The 21,461-nt window shown below is 38.6% G+C and overlaps 1 protein-coding gene across 2 annotated transcripts in view; it reads right to left on the bottom strand.

Moving 5' to 3' along the window:
- Nucleotides 1-20,124, bottom strand: part of adam19a (ADAM metallopeptidase domain 19a) — a 253,530-nt gene extending 233,406 nt beyond the window's left edge. For both annotated transcript variants that reach the window (XM_088073120.1, XM_042512400.2), the window contains exon 1: nucleotides 19,907-20,124. In XM_088073120.1, coding sequence (XP_087929246.1) covers nucleotides 19,907-20,036 — 130 coding nt within the window. In that variant the 5' untranslated portion in view covers nucleotides 20,037-20,124. The remainder of the gene's footprint in view (nucleotides 1-19,906) is intronic.
- Between the last annotated feature and the right edge of the window lie 1,337 nt (nucleotides 20,125-21,461).

The raw sequence follows: 21,461 nt of genomic DNA, 5'->3' as shown, positions 1-21,461 counted from the left end.
TAAAGGCAAAAGGCCCCAAAAATATCTTTTAAAAGAAAATTAGTGCATGAATTTTTGCGTTACAGCCAAAAATGTGGGGCTTTTTCTGAGGTCACAGTGACCTTTGACCATCAAAATCTAAACAGTTCACTGTTGAGTCCAAGTGTATGTTTGTATCATATTTGAGGAAATTCCTTCAAGGACTTTGTGAGATATTGCGTTAACAAAAATGACACGGACGCAAGGTCACACTGACCTTGATCTTTGACCACCAAAATCTCATCAGTATATTGTCGAGTCCAAGAGGACATTTGCGCCAAATTTGAAGAAAATCCCCAAGAATTGGGCAGATGGACGGACGGATAACCTAAAAAAAAAGTACTGCCCACCAGCCGCTGCTGACGTAGAGGCCTAAAAAATGCAGAGAAAGTTGTTTCAGCGTAAAGGCTGTCGGTGCCCTTTAAGGTTTATCATGGTGTGGGCATGCAAGTGTTAGCTGATGTGTGTGGCAGTGTCCCATTGTTTATTTGTGTTTGTGGATGATGCAAGCAGAGAGGTCATTATGTTATGATTTTATGATACCACCAAGCACCAATTCCTCATAGTTTGTCTAACAGGAAAGATAAAAAAAAATGTACCAAATACTATTTCAAATAAATTTCACTCTAACCAATAACGTAAGCCTCCTGGAGGCACTAGGGTCAGTAGAACTCATCGTCTTGGGACCATGCGTGTCACATGATACACTTCCATTCAAAATTTGTTGGTCCAATTTGACAAACACACCTATCACTTCTGCTATTACTAGAGCTACACTACTATGCTACCATGGCTAAAAATGTATAAGGATATAAATACCAGAAGAGAATACAGCCCACGGGGAGGTGAAGTGTATTTTATATTAGCCCTGAAATCCCAATTGTTGAAGTGCTATCATTGATATTACAGAGTATATTCAGTCTTCACTCACTTTTAGAAAGGTATGAAAACATCCTGTCCAAACAATGTCCTTGTGTTTCGCTCTATGAAGTCAGCGCCTTGTCCTTCTCCACATCTCATACACACACCTCCCCACTCATCTTATTTATTTTTTTATTTACTCTTTCCTTTCCTCTGCGGACCTTGAGGGACTCTCAGCCAACATAAAGAGAGAAAGCCGGAGGAGTCACGCTCGTGCGCAGCACTCGCCCGGCGAGCTATCACTGCTGGTGCTGAAGTAAAACAATGAGAGGACTGATGTATATCTGACAGCGGCAGATATCTACTCCAGCGGCTGAAAGATAGAGAGAGGGAGGACGGAGAAGAGGGGTGGGCCTGGAAAGGAGGAATAATACACTGCAAATACTTTATCTTGTTGAGAAATGACTGTGCAGATTCACTTTGTAAAGGAAGTGGAGAGGGCTCTCTTAGGAGACAAAAAAAGGGACGAGATAAAGCGGGTAATTTCAAAAGAGGGGATAATCAGCTGCTTTATGTTATCAGATTCAAACCCACCTCCATTTGGCCTATTACCATCTATCCTTGTGCTGTCTGTGGCTACACACGGCGCCTGTAATAACAGCTGTGGCCCTATGTGCTTTGCTTCTGCTAAGGCTGCACGATTCAGTCGAAAAACTGCAAAAAATCCCTATCTCCATTCAGATGTGTATGCAATTTAATTTCTAAACAACCATAATTCACTTGCTCCTATTTCCCTATGCCTTTGTGTTATGTCATTGAAGATGAAATCTCAATATTTGCTGTTTTGGATATTTCACCATAAAGCCATTACATTATAAAAGAATGTGAGAGTTTTATTTTGAATAATTTACAGGAAAATAAACTGCTTTCTTACAGCTGCATAGATCTCAGCTAGCCGCTCGGCTAATTCATACAATGTGAAATGCCATAGGCTTGTCCTTATAACGTTAGCATGCTGTATATGTTGAGAAGAGTGTCTAGTATAGTACAGCTAAATTGTCGGTGAACCTTGTGAGATGCAATTCAACCAAATTTTGTAATGTTACTTTAATTAAACATTGTTGTTGTTCCTGGCTTCATATGAGTAGAGGCGAATTTATACAATGTAAAATGCCATATGCTTGTGCTAATTATGTTAGCATGTTGTATTTGTGATGATAAACATGATAAATGGTTTGCACTGGAACAGCACTTTTCTAGTCTTTTCAACCACTTAGAGGACTTTCACATTACATGTCAATCTTATAAAAGCTCACAATGGTGTAAGCTTTATAAGACAAGGCTCTGTGTGTCTTATAATGGTCAGTTTAGGTGTTGTTTATTCTAAAGCTGTAACTTGACATTCTAGTTTTAAAAGGTGCTGCAGCATTTAAGTTCATCACTTGATGTTTTAAGCTAAGAAACAAACTTGAGGCTTGAGGTTTGTTTTTGTTTTTTTACAAGATACATTTAAGTTTAAATTTACATTTTGATATATGTTGTATGTAAGTCAATGTTAACTCTGTGTTCAAAGCCTCATCTAGACAGCAAGCATCTCGGACATGTTTTCTGACTTGCATGTTTAAGAGAGCAATAAATGTTTTTGTTGAAAAAACTACAAATCATATAAGAACTGTCTCAATTCAATTCTTAGGGAGAAAAATTGTGATTCACATTTTAGCAAGAATCATGCAGCCCTCGCTGGTGCTTTACTGTTTTATACCATGCATGCCCAATCCTATTCAAAAGCCGAATCCCTTCTTCTTGTCCCCTCTGGGGTTAATGCCCAGTGTGGAACTACAGAGAACTGAGATGGCCCAGCATGCTTTCTCTGCCATCCATCCAGTGCCAGACTGAATGTGAATGGATGAATTTTATTTATTTTTTTAAATGTATTTTTTGCTTTAACCCACTTTGGAGACTTTTTGTGAAACGGTCTGTTAGTTGCCATCCTACAAGTTTTCCACCGCCCTCCCCAAAGTTAGATGGAGAGACAAGGAGGGGTGTGATTTTTCCCCAAACTGAGACGTACACTCTGAGAAACTCAAATGTTCCCGCAGAACAAACATCAAGCACTAAAAGTTGGTGGTGTAGCTCAGCGTAACGCTTCCTTTTCAGTGGGCATTGAGTTCACTTGGTTCTAATGCAGCCAACAGCCTCATTAAAAGAAAAATCCTGCACAAAGTAGGAGCCCGTTTTTGTGATCTGTCTTCTGAAGCGTGAGCCAAGGACTTCACTGAATGACAACAGTTGCAGCGAGATGTACATCTCATGTCCTTTCTAATCAGAGCCTGTCCAAGTCTTTCACAACTTGGTGATGTTATGTATGAGTGTCTTTATATTTAATGTTTTAAAAAGATATTAAAAGATATTTAAATGAGCTTTATAAAAGTCTAATTTTGTTTTTCATGGATTTGGACCAAAGTTAAGCATCTGAATTATCATCATGAATTATACATCATCATTTTTTGCATGGCTACTTGTGTAAAATGCAATGTATCTAAAATTCATAAAAAAGGATAAGAGTCAGAAAAATCAGGTCATGATTTCAGGATGATCTGACTTAATATCTTGAAGAATGAAAGCAGTGCTGAGACTGTCCTTATTAAATCTCTCAATGATCTTTGTCTAGATTTGGGCAACATCTCAGTTCATGTCCTATTTTGACCATACAACAATGCATCTGAACAGACCAACGTGAATTATGGAGTTCCCCTGGACTTATTCCTGGGCCTCTGATTTTTCATATTAACATGGTTCCACTGGGGGGAAAAAAGCAAACTATTGTAAAAGTTCAATAGTGGCCCAATTGATGAGTCCAGAAAAAGTTTCTTGAAAAAGTTGTCTGGCCAGTCAGGCCACTGACAGAATTAGAGTCTGCAAACGAGACCATTTTAGAAGATTTTAAGACATAACCAATGAAATGCATTGTGAACCACTGAAATACATCGAAAGTGAAATGCATTATATGATGTGTTTTAAGGCAACCCCTCACCCTGCAGCAGTTCTAACTTGTCCTTTGGTTCAAAATGACATAATCACCCTGCGGGAATACAAATGTCGGCACAAGTCAGAGTCCTTACTCTGAATAAAGGCAAGGCTGATGCACACAGGGGGACGGTTGGAGAATTCAGTTAGTCTGCACCACAGAGCTGCAACAAACCTCCAGAATAAGACCTGTCCCCAGTCTGTTAACCTCTAAATCCCAGTTAGAACTTGTTAAGAATGCATATTCTCCACTGCCTTGGACTAAAATGTAAGCTTTTGTCATTATTAACCTTGCACATGACAGCTCTTTTATGTCTTTCATTTCATTATTTGTCAAGCATTTTTATTGTTCTTAAGATTCCATTACACTACTGCAGCCCACATCAAAATTTAAAAGCACCATACTGATCAATAGTTCCCTGAATACATCACTTATGCTATCAACAAATACATGTATAGGTAATGCCTTCACAATATGCTGCTGTACAGTCAGGTTATAACTGTTTCCCAAAGCACTACTCTCATTTAAATGCAAAAGGACTGCTTAACTATTCCAAAGAGCAAGGCACTCACATTCACTTTGCTGGTTACCTCAGTAAAAATGCACTCCGTCTCTGTCTGAGATTTAATCATAAAAAAATCATGATAAAGTCTACTGTATTTTGTTCATTATATGTCTGTGGTATTAAACAAAGTAAATTACAAATGTTTCAGTGGAAGAGGGAAGTGTGCTTTACTGAGGAGGAAGGAAGATTTGTTTTGACAAGAGTTCTATACACAGACCGTTGCAACAAGGAAGCAACATGGGTCTGGAAAAAGAATGACAGTAAAAAAGAAAAGCAGGTAGGGCGATGAGACTAAGAGGGGATTTTGATTGCGGAAGGCTTGAAAGATTCAATACAATGTGCAAATGGAGTTGGAACACCTCAAGATGGCTCCACACTCGACAACAAGGTCAGAATGAGAAATACAATGATAATATCATCACTGGTTTAAGATCTAATGCAAGTTTGCTTTCAAAAAAAATATCCTGGCAATTTCAAGGGTATCCTCATTTTAACAAGCCTTCTACAATTATTTCCAGTCAGCTGACAAACACAGATTGTATGGTAATGTAAATGATGCACACACAATTTAGCACCAAATTCTATTTTTCTTACCATACTCAAAATGCTATTAGTATGTTATACATGTACTTTTGCGCGATTATTACGTCACTCGCTGTGTCACGGGACTGTTTGCGTCACATGCAGACCGGAGAAGCCGGCGTTTTGAAGAAGCATGGTGGAGGTGGCACATTTCGTACGAAAACTTCAAAATTTTGGGAGCACTTCACATTATGCAAAACAACGACATGTGTTAGCTGCAAAATAATGTCCTGTAAATGTTTCAAAATAAAACACCTTATATCAGCATCTGATGGAATTCTGTCCGTTTACCTTTTCAGAGGGCTTTTGTTTTGACAGGAAAGCAGGAAAGTTGGAGTACAACACTTTGTATTTCCTCATCTCTGTGGCGGGGGAGAATGCAGTAAAAGTGGTACAAAGTCAATATAATCATCAAAACACCATCTTTATTGTCTATTTCTGCTCACAATCGCACCCGTCACGCGTAAAAATTCGGCAAGCTGACACACTGCGGAGACGCTCCTGACAAGCGCTTTAAGAGTCTTACAGTAAGGAAACGTAACGGTATATTGTAAAAGCTGTCAACATTTAGTGTTTGAATTGTTTCAAATTTGATTTTGTAGTCATTTATTATTTATTAATCTAATGTTATTTTGACAGCCCAGGGATGTTCAAGCAACCGCCTGTTTATGCACTGCACTTTTTGCATTGTTGTCAATGATAATCTGTTTTTGAGCAAAACAATCGACCAATTAATCGATTATCAAAATAATTGGTAGTTGTCAAGCTGAACCTTGAAAACGTTTTATTTTTCAGCGCTGTACATTTTGTACTTACTCTACCTTCATCTTGTTTTGTTTTCCTCCCTTCTTCTTTCTTTTTTTCCCCGGCCCTCTAAATTTATGTCATTCGAATTCGAGGTCAAAGCCCAGCAGAGGGACTATGGAGTATGTGCAGAACACCTAAACTGGTTCAGGTTCAGTTGAGACATACACATGAAAGAGTATCTGATGTTGGTGACAGTCACAGTTTTATGGGCATTTTAACCCCAGCAGAAACTTAGACAAGCAATACAAAGTTAGGATTCAAGCTTTATCTGAGGTGTTTCAAAATGTTTATTTCAGTTTTACAAGAAAAAAAAGATTTCAAGGATGAAGCCTTGGCAGTTGGTCTAGACGAATGCACAAATTCATTTCTCTTCCTCTAATAAAAAGCAATTTGCGGTCATTCTTTGATGGGAAGCAGCTCGAACTGTCTTTACGAGAATAGAGGTCTATAGAATACCTTTGCAGAAATATTAGTAACAATATAACACAGGTTTAAATCAGAATTTTTGAATATATCAATGGGTGAATGTACTAAAGTAAAACTAGAATTCCCTCCTCGCAGTTGTATGCCTCTGAAACCCCGTCAAATTGCACCTGAAGTTTACTGCTTTACACATGTCTGCCTCAGACAGCACAAAGGATCTATACAGTCAGTACAGGAGTGTAAATACAAGATCGGTGTCACCAATTCAGTATCTGACCAAATGCCTCCACTTTTGCTTCTGAAATAACACACTGAATAAGTGCCACAAAAGTGTTTTTCGAGAACATAATGATGTCACACTGAAGTTGACCTTTGACCCTCCCAATGTAAATTGTGATCACTTCATAATTTATAGCTTATAAGACACTTTTGTGAAATTTTGTCATAATTAGCATTTAAATTATTGAGTTCTAGCCAATAACATGTTTAGCAAGGTCACAGAGACTTTGACTTTTGACCTTTGACCTCCAAATATTAATCAGTTTATCCTTGAGTCTGAGTACATATTTGTGCAAAATTTATGATATTCCCTCAGGGCATACACAAGAATGCAAAGAACAAGGTCACAGTGACAAAATTTTTGAAATTCCCTCAAGGTGTTCTTGAAATATTGAGAATGTCATGGATGCAAGGTCACGGTGACCGAGACCTTGGACCACCAAAATCAAATCAGTTCATCCTTAAGTCTGAGTCGACATTTGTGCCAATTTTGAAAAAAAATCCCTGACGACATTCTTGAGATATCGTGTCTCATTCTTATGAACACGATATCTCAAGAATGTCGTCAGGGATTTTTTTTACACCTTGAGGGCATTTATTCAAATTTTCACAAATATCTATTTAGACATTTGTGAAAATTTGAATAAATGCCCTCAAGGTGTTTTTGAGATATCGCATTCATGAGAATGAGATAGACGAGTTCACAATGACCCTGTCCTTAAACCTATGACCACAAAAATCTAATCAGTTCATTGATAAGTTTAAATGGACCTTTGTGGGAAATTTGAATAAATGCCTTTATGGCTTTCTTGATATAGCGCGTTCATGACAGTGGGACAGACGTACTTATGGACAGATGGACAACCCAAAATCATAGTGCCTCCAGCCACGACTATCGCTGGCACTCAGGGAAAAGAAACCCATGTAGCCATGTGAGAGATGCGCGCAGCAGGAATCAGCAGTGATGAACTCGTGCTCTCCACATAAATGTTGCAGTGCCATAGCAGCCCAATCCCTCTATAACAGCTTACTCTTATATTTTCTATATCCTAAATCCCCACAGACCTCATCTCTTCACCATCACTCTCTCTCAGTTCAAGTATTCCTGAGCTCGCCCCAGTCTTAATGAGGCGCTCAGTAAGGGAGCTTCCTTCACTTTTCTCTCCCCTCCCTAGTGTCTCACTGAACTGAAGTGGTGGGACGATCAGTCTGAGTGCTCTCTGAGGGGATATCTGCACTGATGATTGTTGGAGGCTCCGTTCACCTTGCCTCACACCTGGCAGAGTGGGAGCCACCTTACGAACGCATGTGTAAGACTGAATAATAACCAGATCCAATGATACGCTGTAAATTATTCCTGCAGTTCCTGAAAAGCTCTAACATTTACATATAAATAGTGTGGGTTTTGCTCATCTTTATCACCAAGTGATTCGACACAGCAGTCATTCAAATGTGCTCTACTTTGGCCTAGCTGTTTCCTGGTGTGCTGAAAAATTGGGTTTCTGTTGGTTTTATGTTTCCACTTTAATTTCATGTCAAGGAGGAAAATAAGAAAAGCATTTTCAGGGTCTGTGGGGTTTAGCTAGTGTAAACTTTTAACACAGGAAAATGTTTCAATTGTCACACTTGTTTGTCAACTTAACATTTTAAACCATGTGTCTGCTGATTCTACATGGAAGCTGTCAGGCTGCAATAATCAAAGGCCCTCGATCATTTCCCTAAGGGACACAGATGCAGGCATAACAGAAGGAAAAAACCCTCTGGTGCACAGCAAGTGGTACATTTCTTGTATCTTCTGCAACTGAAATCAAAAGAAGAATACCATAGTCAACATGAATGTGACCTGCAGAGAAGAGCAACCACTCTGGTGGTCTTGTCGAATTGCAAAAACACATATTGTACAGTATGGACATGGACAGCTGACATGGATGAGCTTCTCACTTACTCCAATCAGGAGTCTGCACACAAACACGTTCCACACGTGCACTAGACGACCTGATGGTGACCTCCTGACACCTGTTGTAATTGGCTGAACAACATGAAACCAAAACAAAAAAATATTCACACACTTGAGAGGCATGATGCCACCATTGTTTGGTTCTGTGCTATAATGCAAAGCAGGCAGACAGGAGGGACATCATAGCGGCTCTACAGCGCAGACTACAGACTTTTTTGCAGGTACATGAAGTGCGCCTTGCATTCTGCTGGTCTGTCTCTGCCCCGAGTGTGCCCTGTACTCCAACGGTGTGGTGCTGTGAATAACTAGCATTGATATTTTAACAGTGCTTCTAATTAACTGTCCAGCTCCAAAAATTGTAAATGTATTTGTCGTGGCAGATGTTTTGATTTTGGTGGACCACCACAACTAAATATGGGGAACACTGAGATGTGCATATACTGTATACTGTGGTAAAGTATAAAGTATACTAAAGTATACTTTTTTCACTCAGTTTGACAGTGTATAACTTCAGGCCCTCAAATGAGTCTCATACGAGTCAAGCAGAGTATTATTCTGTTTTAAAATTCACAATTGCAAACCTGCTGAGATATCCCATCCTATCCTATCTATAAGCACAAACTGTCACTTATTAAGTCACAAGTAAGCCTATGTCTAAGAAAACACACAGTGTTTTTTTTAGACTTGCTACTTTTACACAACAAATATGAAAAAAGGCTGCCAACAGTGCTCAAATGTTTCAGCACCGAGGACAGCAACCTTAACCTGCAACAGTTAATGAACGGTTAAACACCTCTATTATTGCCGGATGTACTGATGCCAAAAGGCAAAAACTTGGAAAAAACTTATGAAAAACTTGGTGTCATACTTGCTGAACGATTGTTATATTCTGAAAGAAGTGCAAGAGTAGGACTAAAGGGTTTGTTTAAGGCCTTTTTGAAATGCCTACTATCGCTCACATACAACAAAGCTCAGCAACATTTGGTATGTTACTGCATTCAGAAAACTTGAAATCACAAAGAAAGACTAATCCAGACATCTCACAGTTCTGTTTCATTGAGAACTATTTTCTGCCCAAGTACACCTGCCAACTGTCTGTCTCCGTGCAGCAGGAAGAGCGTGCCAGTACTCATGGATTAGTGATTCACATGTGACGACAGAATTGGATGCCAGCAGCATTCCTCTGAGCTGAGCTACGGTACAGTGAGGTTGTGTTTGTATTATCACAAGTGTGTCTCATCCTGGCACTCTTCCTTCAGGGAGGAGATATAATCAAACCATTTATGTCTGCATGAGGGAAGGATCTCCAGCACAACATGAAGGTTTAGAGGAGCTGGATGTGCCAGTCAGAGCACGTGGCTGAGCATGGCTAGCAGCTACAGGTGCTGACTCCGTAAACAGCGCTAACAATTGCAACAGTGCTGACATCTAGCAGCTTTTAACCTTTGGGGGGACCGGATGTTTGGGCACTACGCTTACACAATGTCATTGCCCCGCCACAGTGGGTAAGGACGGCATTACCAAAGGGTATGGAACAACCTGCCTCAGGAGATAAGGTTGGAAGAATCAGTGACCTATTTTAAATCACTTCCTAAAACACATTTTACAGACTTGCTTTATATGATGTCATCTGTTTTAAATGATCTAGTCTTTTAATCTATCTTATTTTTATTGTGTTTAATGCTATTCTTACTACTATTATTTCCATGTTAAATGCTTATATTCTTTGAATTATATTTTGTCTTTTTGGTATGGGTTGTTATCGTTATTTTGTTTTGTGATGATTTCTCTCTTTTGTCTGTCTCTTTTGGCCTTAATTTGGCATGTAAGTTTCGATCTTATTGTCAAGTAAGAAGAATACCTTCTTGCTTCTGCTTTGCCTTGTTTGTAAAAGCACTTTGTAAAATCTGTTTTTAAAGGTGCTATATAAATAAAGTTATTATTATTATTATTATCATTATTATTACCAGCACGGTGGAGAGTGACGCCGATTAGGTAGCTGTAACATGCACGCATGGCCGGACTAGCTACCACAACAAAGCAAGAGGCCTGGATTACAACACAACACACAGGGCAGAGCTAAGTGATTCATCCAATTTCTAGGGCTAGACCCAAATATTTCAAATATTTAGAGTTTTATATATATATATATGTATATATGTGTGTGTGTGTGTGTGTGTGTGTGTGTGTGTGTGTGTGTATATAAATAGTTTTTGTTTTTTGTTAAAGCAGAGCACGAATGTCATTTTTGTGTTTGTGATCCTGCTGCTGCTCCTGTCACACACGCAGTGACAGGAATGATCATTTTACCCAGTGGTTTTTAACGAGTTTTTTGATTGAGTTGAGGCATTTCTGTGTCATGTGAGCAGCACCAGAACACTAGCACGTGAGTCCCCTGCAGCTCACCCCAACTGTTGATTAATGACAAAGCTCCAAAGCTCAGAAAATGGCATTCAGGACAGCCCTACGAATTTCATTTTGAGTTACAAATTTCACTTCCAACTATTATTGATATAAAACATAGATAAAATGATTATTGTGCCACATTCCATTTTACAATAATAGCATCCTTTTGTCTTGTGTTGTAAAAAATCCAACACAAAATATGGGAGGTCACTGACGGGAGTAACACTAGGTCACAAGTTGGGATGACAACATGGTGTTAAAGAACAGTGAGGCAGCAGAATGCAGAACAGCACAATATTACTGCCTTGAACAGGCAGCGTAACAGTAGCTTCAGACAGAAAAAAACATGGGAAAATAGGGTCCTGGTAAGAAAATACAGAAGCTAACCTATAAAAATCAGTTTTCTTTCATAAACGACAGGTATGGTTGATGAGGCAGTGAGGCGAGAACAGAAGAGTACAGAATTACTCTATTTTCTCAAGAAATTAGAGACTAGGATCTAGTATAATAAATGGACTGCTCATATAATATAGTAACTCATAGAGGACTTTTTATCAAGTTACTCAAAAACAACAGAAGATATATATGTGATATTGAACAGATACACAACTACCAGTTCTGATGTTCTTCTGAGTTATGTAATTATTTAAAAGCATCTCTGACAATTTCTGTCAGAGAAGAGGCAGCTCAGTTATCTCTTTTCTCAGTTCATCATGAAAGGGGTCACAAACTTCACATGTTGAACAACTACATTACACTCCATCCTGGCATGGAAACTGATAGCATTAGCCTGGAACAGGAAGCTCTCAGAGACACAGCACTCTCTGGCAGCCCGTCACCTACACAGCTCAGACCCAAAAGCATAAACATTGCACTTGGAAAATGAATAATGACTAAAAGAAGCCCACACAGCAGACCCGAAAGGACCTCGCACGGTATTTCTGTGGGTGTTACAAATAACAACCTCGAAATCTTGTTAGATTTCAAACAAAATATTCTTCAAGGGCGCAACCTCGCCATCACAGCGGCCCGCTGTTTGCAGCTGGGAAATGAGGTGGTGTGAAAAGGTGAGCCGAGCATTGTCGGGGAACGTGTCGCTAATAAAAGTTTGCCTGTTTAGAGGTCGGGCCATAACAGTTCTGCCGACTAAACAACCAGTTCCTGCTTCAACACCCCCCCACCACCGCCCCCTGGTAATAACAGCCCACGCTTTCAAGAGCTCTCAGATCATTCCATACAGCCTCCTCTGGGCTCACAGAACAGGCCTTGCATTGCAAAAGCATGTGGAACGCAGGCCCTGGGCAGGCTGCGCTCGCTGCCTGGTAAATGGGCCGTGTTGCAGGCAGATATTGTAGAGAAAAGTGCTGAGCACAGAGTTTATTTGAATCCCGGCGGAGCAGAAGTGCATTAGGAGTTTGGAAGGATTTTTCTAACCTTTTGATGACATGTATGAGATGGAGAGGTGGTGAGAAAACTGACAAGGACAGCAATCAGGAAGGACGCAGAGCATGTTGGTAACAGGAAGCAACATAGAGAGATAACGATCCTTTGAGCTGCAGGGTAAGAACTACTTAAACAGATGTGCAAACTTACACGTTAACCCAAAAAATGACTATAGTTGGATGGGCTATACTGAATTCCCCAACTGACAATACTGATTTAAGAAAAAAAGATATATAAAATCATTATCCAGAAAGAGATGTACCAGGGCTCCAGACAGTATTTTGAATAGGTAGCCCTGGTACTACCAATTTTCTCAGCTGGTCACTCCAGCACATGATATGATCCCATCCAGCGATATGGCTTTATAATAATATCACAATGTTTTTAGGATTTATTGCAATATGAAAGACATATCTCGATATTTTGAAATCTATTCTTAACTGCTAAAACAGAAAATCTACATATACACACACACATATAACACTACTGTATATATATATATATATATATATATATATATACATACATACATACATATTAGTTTACAGTAACATATGTATTTTCTCCATATGCCAAATGTGGTAAAAATGATGTTATCAGTTGGAAAATAGTCAAAATGACAAATTCCAAGGCAAAAGCCCAGAATGAAATACAGAAATAATACAATGCATGTTTTTATGCTTGATGGCTGTAGGATTTGTTTAAATGGATTTCAGTGGTGCATTTTTTAATATATATATATTAGTATCAATCTAACAGTTTTGTTTCCACAGACTTATTATAGGAGCTGAGCTGGAATTTCAAGATTAAATAAAAATACACAGTCTTGCCAAAATGTATGCCATATGCATGAGCACAGCCAGAATTATCAAAAAAAAAAAAAAAAAAAAATAATAATCATCACGTCATAGAGTTCTGATCAGCAACCTGACTGAGAAGTGGTGACATGGTGTTGGATGATGGGACTTCATGTAATGATGTCAGGACCATCACACAGAGCCAGTAATGAGCCACCTGATCTGAATGCTTCACGCTGTAAGCCCCAGATGTCCCTGGATCTGAAGCAATCTAAAATCCTTTCAACTGAATCTGTGACTGATTGAGAATGCCACTCAAACTGAACTCAGTTGAAACATGTCTACGATGCAAACTCCACCCACACACTTCTCTAACTGGGCCAAAATAAACACTCGGAGTGAATTAAAACTCCTGTCAGTTCTGCTAAGGTAAAACACGCTGCCCACTGAGATGTACTCTATCTACCTTGAGGCAAGAAACACTGGTGTAAAACATTTCAAAGAATGCGTCATCCACTTCCATTTGTGGGCGAGGTTAAGTAGTCAGTGTGTGCTTGACCAAAACACAACATGCACAGAGAGCATTGTGTTGACAAAAGAAACTGAGAGGTAGGAATTTGTATTGGCTCGGTTTCTGTAAGATGGTCACACAGAACTGCTTGAAAAAAAATCTGAAAACTACACATTTTAAAACACATTATCTAGAGCTTATAAAATAGGGGAACAAAGCTGAATTGTCATAATTGAGTCCTTGACTCAACCTCCCTTTCAGCTATCTGAGCAGACCATTCACATATAGAACATACAGTACATACATGAGCCAAAACTCCCAAGATACACACGACTGGACTACTATCTCTGGAAGTACTGAAATGCCAAACGTATGTTTGATGTAGTTTGGAAACAGTCACATTGCTTCATAGTTTGTCCACAGAGGGTTTTTTTATGCAAAGTGCAGTAAAATTAGAATTAGAATTTGTTTGGTGAGAACTGATGATGGAAAACATCCCATTTTTTATCTTGTGTGTGTGTCTGTGTGTCCCTTTTTTATTACGGTGTGTGCCCCCTCTCTAAATTTGGACATTTCACACGTCCATGAATGCAGCACAGTTGGAACTGGTTTGGAGTATTTGTTTTTTTCAGCAGCAGTTTGAGGAGTTTGAGTCACAGCATGGATAAATGATCGGCCGATCCGGTCAGAGCTGATCCAATGTTTTTCACACATTTATTTATTTGTGTTGGCCCACCACAATCAAAACATCTGCCACCACAAGTTGATTTTACTGATGGATTTCATGATTTTAGGAGCACTTTTGGAGAGCATATACCGCTTGGTTATTCATCACACCACATTCTTGGAGTCCAGCGTGTACTCTGGGCACAGACGGAGCAGTAGAACACAAGGCGCAGTGAAAGTGAAACTTACCAGTTAATTATGCTCTGCAGCAGCTGCTCCTCTCATCCATTGATCTGATCTGATTAGCTCTGACCAGATCAATTGAATGATCAATTATTAACCCCCGACTCAAACCCTTTAAAGTGCTACTAAGAGAAAAAAAGAACTCATGAAGAGGTCTACCGGAGCTGCATTTACGGACCTGTCAAACATCTGAATTCAGAAAGGGGAAACAAAATGACAAAAAGGAAACCTTTCGTGTGCTGCAGGATACAGATCTTAAAAAAATTCAAGGAATCCTTAAAATATGTTGTTTGTGCTAATTTAAATAAAAATTGGTCTCTCTGTGACAGTTTGCTGTCCTCAGATGATCAGAGGCTGTGTTCAGAGATGAACTGTTGATGGTAGATGGATGATGTGCACTTGATGACTGCGGTTCTGCTGACGGCTGCAAACGAGCTCCCAGTTTTAATGGCACACAATCACTGCTTTCCTGATGTATTGTTTTTTTTGGAGGGGGATTTTCATGCAGGCGGTTGGAACAGAGAAGCAGCCAATTATCACTGTTCTATTTAGAGTGTTTTTCAGCCAGTTAGGATCTGCAGCCAATTAACTGGTGCATTACTGGTTGACACTGTGCTGCAGAAGAAAACGCTGATACGAAGTAATGGATCGACAAAAAATATTAAACAATATGGCAAAAGAGGAGAAGAGGAAGAGGACAGACTGGTTGGGGAGCAGAGAGGAATAGTGGCACATTCCTCCTCTGTGGGACCTGCTGCCAGTTTCCAGCAGTGGGAGACTAGAGTGGGACATGTGGTATTATATATTTGACAGTGAGGTTGCACAAATTAACTGCTTACTAACCAGTGGTATTTTACTGAAGTATCTGTGCTCATATACAGTTTATTGCCTTAACCCTTTAAATCCTGAGCAAATTAAAAAGTACATGAGAATTTCCTGACAATTAGTAAAAATTAACAAAATATAAAGACAGTTATAAAAGCAAAAACAAAGAGATGACATGGGGAAAGTGCTTGAAAATAATAAGAATTTTGTAACATATTTTAAATATGTAAATGTGATGCACTAGGTTTTAAGGGGTTCACATAGGAATAGAAACTATAATGTGCGATTGTCCAAAAACTTGTGTATTTCACTGTAAATATAGTATTATTGTCATCTTTTTTTTAAACAAGGCCCAAAAAAAACCCAATGAAACAAGATTTCCCAAAAACTTATGAAGAGGTATTTTATTATTATTAGTATTATATTATTTATTTTAGAAAACTACATTTATAATTATTATTATTGCAATTATTGCTAACTATTTTATTTGTTGTTTTGTGTTTTGGCATTTTATGGGTTTTTTTGTTTGTTTGGGGGGGGGGGTTGTTGCTTTTTTTTATATTTCAACCTTTTTTAGCCTGTTCTCTTTTTTTGGGGTTAATTTAGGGTATTTTTCTTTTTACTCATATATTGCAAATGATTCTGATTTAGACTAAATTTTGACAAGGAAAAAACTGCAATGACCATTTTCCCTTGAGGTGAGAGGTTGCTATCTGAATGAAAGGGGTTTCTATGTGTACCCACGAGTCTTTTACAGACATGCTCACTTTATGCAAATCCAATGCAGTTTTGTGCAAAAATCGTGTCCTTTATTTCATGCAGTGCATATGCATAATTTTCATTCATTTTATTTAAATATTTCTGTATACTGAGGTCCCTAAACAGTCTTATAATTGCACAAATTGGGTAGGAATGGAAGCTGAGACTCTTGTGGACTAAATGAACGTAATTTTATTCATGTGTGATGATGTAAGCCCACATTGTAGCCAGTTCATTCTAATAAGCCATTTTTACACAGACCTCAGTATACAAAATGACCTGTGGTGATATGTAGTATAATCATAGCCTCATGAACCTCTCACTTCATTTTCCATGTCCAAGGGCATTATCAATGGACAATGACCTAAATGCATCTGACCTACAACCAATTACAGCAACAAAACAAGAGATATCAGTGTGTCAATTTGTCTTTCAAAGAGTGCTGCCATTTTTGCCATCAGAATTTGCAGATAAAAAGTGTTTTCAATCACTCCACTGAAATATTTGACAAAACCGCAAAGCCCAAACCACTTTTGATCAACTTTTTGATCTTGAGAAACATGTTCCATATTGGAATCACAGTTGTGACTGGCCCTAAGTACCTTGAGATCTGATGGGCGTCTGGTCCCCTTCCAAAGAGGAGGGGAACCAGACGCCAGAGCAAATAAAACATGAGCTCACAGGTCCGTCTGCTTCCCAGGCAAGATTCAAGGTGGGGTGAGGCAAAAAACACTGCACTGTCAAATATGCCCTTGGGAGCTGTTTTCATAATAAATACTATAATTTGTTAATAATTGTTGTCGCTAATTAAGTCATTAAATTGACATCAATATAAAAGGATAAAATCACTGCACTTCTACACAGAATAAAGTCTGGTGATACTTCCCCCACAGAGTAAACATGTACAAAACATCAACCCTAAGTTGAAGTACTGTTCTTATTTTGCACTGAAAAGCATTATATTTCATGTCTCCATCTGCTGGTGGACCATCATGATAAGAGTATGTAGAATATAATGTTAATTCCACTACAGGAGACTTGATGATCACTGACATGTGCATCCCTAATATATTGATATCATATCAACGTTGTGATATGAGAATAGATATAGCCTTAGAATTTGTATATTTTCATATCATAAAGGAAGTAAACATGGGATTACAACTGGAAGATAGAAACTTTTTTTCAAGGGGTGTCGGCGGCTCAGTGGATAGAGCGGGCACCCCATGTATAGAGGCTGAGTCCTCGCTGCAGCGGTCGCGGGTTCGACTCTGGCCTCAGCCCTTTGCTGCATGTCGTCCCCTCTCTCTCCCCCTTTCACACGTACACTCTCTGTCCTATCAAATAAAGGCGAAAACAGCCCAAAAATAAGAAACTTTTTTTCATATGCACCAGCTAAGCAAGTTTTATTGAAATGAATAGGCACCATCTTGGCATTCATTATCTAAGTATTGTCAGAAATCTACATGGGCGGCACAGATTTAATGTTCTGACATGTTATGTCCTGGATTGACATCACTCTTCTTGTGCTGCTTTTATATGTGTTTCACATGGATTTAATGTTGCACAAATTGCAAAAAAAAAGTAAATATAGATAACTCTTTTTTTTAAAGTTAGAGAAAATGCCAAGGGAAAACAGAAAAAAAGCTTGGAAAATTATATAAAAAATTATATATAATTGCTTTCCTTTTTTGTTAATTTTTAGGTAATTTTCTTGTACTTTTTACATTTTTTTGCTAATTTTCATTAATTTCTTCTTTGACATCTTCCCATGTTTTTGAAAGAAATGAAGAAAATGGGGTTGAACAGTAGCTTTTAACTCTTAGTAGTAAGTGGCAAACTTGAAGAACAGCAGCCGTAAATGTCTGCAAATTGGAAAAAAAAGCAACGTCAAGCTTCTTACCCTCCAAGCAGAGGATAAGATCAGCCACCATATTACAGAGATGATATATGATTGTTATTGACTATAAAGCACTGCCGACACACATGTTATATGTCACACTTGAGTCTGACACTGTTGTGTTATATGTCATGCCCGTCACGTCTCATTTGATGAAACGATGCCGGCATGCTGTCTTACATTACGCTCTGGAATGGCATGATGTTGCCATTGTTTGGTTGCGCATAAAAATACAAAGGCAGCATGATGAAGGGACTTTGCAGTGGCTTTACAGCATGCCATACTGGCATGCCTAATAACTCAAGTTATTAGGTCATTATCATTGTGATATTTCATTTCCACCATAATAAAGCTCCAGCTATAGTGTTGGATGGCATCTGACAGTACAACTGTTCATGTTATTGGATATTTTAATAAAACTACATTTGTGTTCTCTCACTGAAAACTTGACTGTGTGTTTAAGTAAATGCAGATGCCAAAAACATACACACTCTCTCTCTCTCTCTCTCTCTCTCTCTCTCTCTCTCTCTCTCTCACACACACACACACACACACACACACACACACAAACACACACACACACACGGGTTGCTAACTACATTAACTTGGAACATCTTTCGTGAATGGGTGGTATTGTTAGAGCCTCACTGTCTGGGGGTAGTTCAGTCCACATGACTGGACAGGCTGATGCATCTTCATACCAGCCACTACATCACACACACTGGCCTTTATCTGGCTGGCTGAGAATGGGAAGATGCTCAATACACTCAATTTTTAACTCTTCATTTCATATTATTCCAAAGACAGACAACTGCAAAGACTACAAGACAAGTCTGACCATTAGCAGTTTAGAATAGAATCCAACCTGGAATTTACATTGTGGTATTTTCTCCCAGAAAGTCCCCAAAAAGGACTGTGTGTGACATAATTGGCTGAAATGTGGACCACTGTACTGTACCGGTCCAGCATTTCTCTGAGCCACTGCCTTTTATGGACAAAGAGGACAGGACTGATTCTGTAGTTTGGCTGAAAAAAATACAGTGAACATTAACACTACGCACAATTCATCATTAACCCAAAACACCTTTTACACTTTTCTTCCTCTACAACACAAAACTTCTATAATAAATCTTAAATGATAAAAGTTAGCGGAAAGCCGTTCGCTCGGATACGTGCGTGAACTGGACGCTCACCCGAAACACGTTTAAAAACTCAGACAATTTAATGTTCCCTTGCATTTAGCAAAATATTAAACACATTAAAACACATGACACTTTATTTGTAGAACAGCTGGCGTGTTCCGATAAACTCGGCCTAAAAGTTGTAACTCAATAATGTCAACTTTCAGAATTTGACCTCATTTCCCCCCCTGAAACTCACCGCCTATCCTTGTGAGGAGGCGGCAGAGGGAATAACGTTAACCACAGAGTCAGTGATAAAAGTCGAGATGTTATCAGTGTGTTTCCATGATTACGTGTTCGTATGTTTGATGCAGCCTTTGGCAAAATGAAAAACATAAATCCATACAATTCAGAAAAGGTCCAGTAGGTCACGTATGTCTTGTGTTTTTGCCTGATAAGCAACGTGGCATTAAATTGTCACATTTCTACATGGAGTTTGGCGTACGCAGCCTTGAGCTTCATACAACGGCGGTTTATCACTCTAAGTAAAGTTTCAGCGCTATCACACCAAACAAATATTGCTTCAATTTATGTAGCTTTATTAAATGAGATTTTTTTAAACGCCATACGTGTTTATCTACAGTGTTTCAATGTTACAGCACGCAACTGGTAGATGCTACAATAAGTTTTCCAGCATGTCGGCTCTTTTCTTTACCTTGTTCTCCGGTGTTTCCGCTGGCTCTGTCCAGTGTGCCGTTCAGCAGCAAAAAACAAAGAAAAACGAGCAAACGTCCACATTTTGCCGGTGATATTTGGGCATTTTTCTGCCTGTGTTTACTGTACATCCCTGTGACCCTCGTTAACGCCGACCGTCCTCCCTTTCCTCGCCGTTTTCAACTCTGCCTCCCTTTCTGACTCCTCCGAGCGTCAAACACCGGAGAGGCAAACAGCACTTCCGGTCGGAACCATTGAAATAAAACTGCGGTGAAACAGGAGTGACACAACGAAACGTGAACCATTTAGCCACTAGGGGATCATAAAAAAGTTATAATTGCTTACTGATTTTATTTTTATTTTTTTTTACAAAAAAGCGCTTCAGCATCTACCCTGAGATGGTTTACACATTGAGAGCAGTTGTCATTGGTCCACATCATTTCCAAATTTGTATAGGAGGCTGTCATAGCATCATTACCTTTTTTATCATTTAATTTGTTTTATAATTCCATTCACTTGCACGCCTTCAAATTTTTCTTTAACTTTCTTTTGTCATCGTATCATTTAATGTATCTATCTCATTACATAGCATGTGTACTGATGACATTTTTAAATGAAAAATTAGGTGAATAGGTGTGCACCCAGTGGTACTTTTATTTTGCCCGAGATTGACCACCAAAAAATCAGGAGACATTTTTGTAAAGTTAAAATACAAAAAAAAAAGGTTAAAAATAAATAAACAAATACAAGAATAAATATAGTTTTCAGAACATTTCCCTATTATCTTTAAAAAAAGAGAACAATGTAAATATGATGATAAATAAAGACAGATACTGACAGTTGTTACAGTACAGGTTTAAAAAAGAGTTATCATGATTTAGAAATTGTAGATAAATATCTCCGCTTGCTTAGTTGATTAGTAAAAATCTCCCCCGAGATGTTTACACACTAAGAGCAGTTTGCCCACATCATTTCCAAATCTGCATAGGAGGCTGTCATAGCATAATTACCTTTTTTTATAATTTAATTTTGTTTATCAATATATGTTACTGCCTTGGTGATCAGTGAATATCACATATCTACCAGCTGTTTTTATCATCTACATTTAAAATAACAAAATTCTAAAAGAACATTATTAGACTTAATGATTATCATGATATGATCTGACACAAGGTTCATGATATTAATGCAGAAGATGGTGGGGTAAACACCAGCTTTGTCCCAAGTCATTCTCAACAAGTTTAATTATATAATTCACATGGGAAAAGTTCATCCATCCATTAGCTCTACCCTTTAGAGGGTCATGGGTGTTAGGGGGCTGGAGCTGATCCCAGCTGATACAGTATATATAAGAGGCAGAGCACCAAATAAAACACACACAACAGCTATATGCATATTTCAGTACGCTGCTGACACGGCAAGGTTGACCCTTTAAAACCTCAGCAAATTCTTTGGATTTCTTTCAAAAACATTGGACAAAGTCAATGAACAATGAAAAAATAAATAATCCCAAATTTGTCAAGTTACTAAAAAGTACAAGAAAATTACATGCAAAA

This window comes from Plectropomus leopardus, chromosome 23, assembly GCF_026936395.1.
Source record: "Plectropomus leopardus strain MGB_pleo_1.0 chromosome 23, ASM2693639v1, whole genome shotgun sequence".
Classification (NCBI taxonomy): Eukaryota; Metazoa; Chordata; class Actinopteri; order Perciformes; family Serranidae; genus Plectropomus; species Plectropomus leopardus.
The sequence above is the reverse complement of the archived record's forward strand: the minus strand, read 5'-3'. Positions and strand labels throughout refer to the sequence as shown.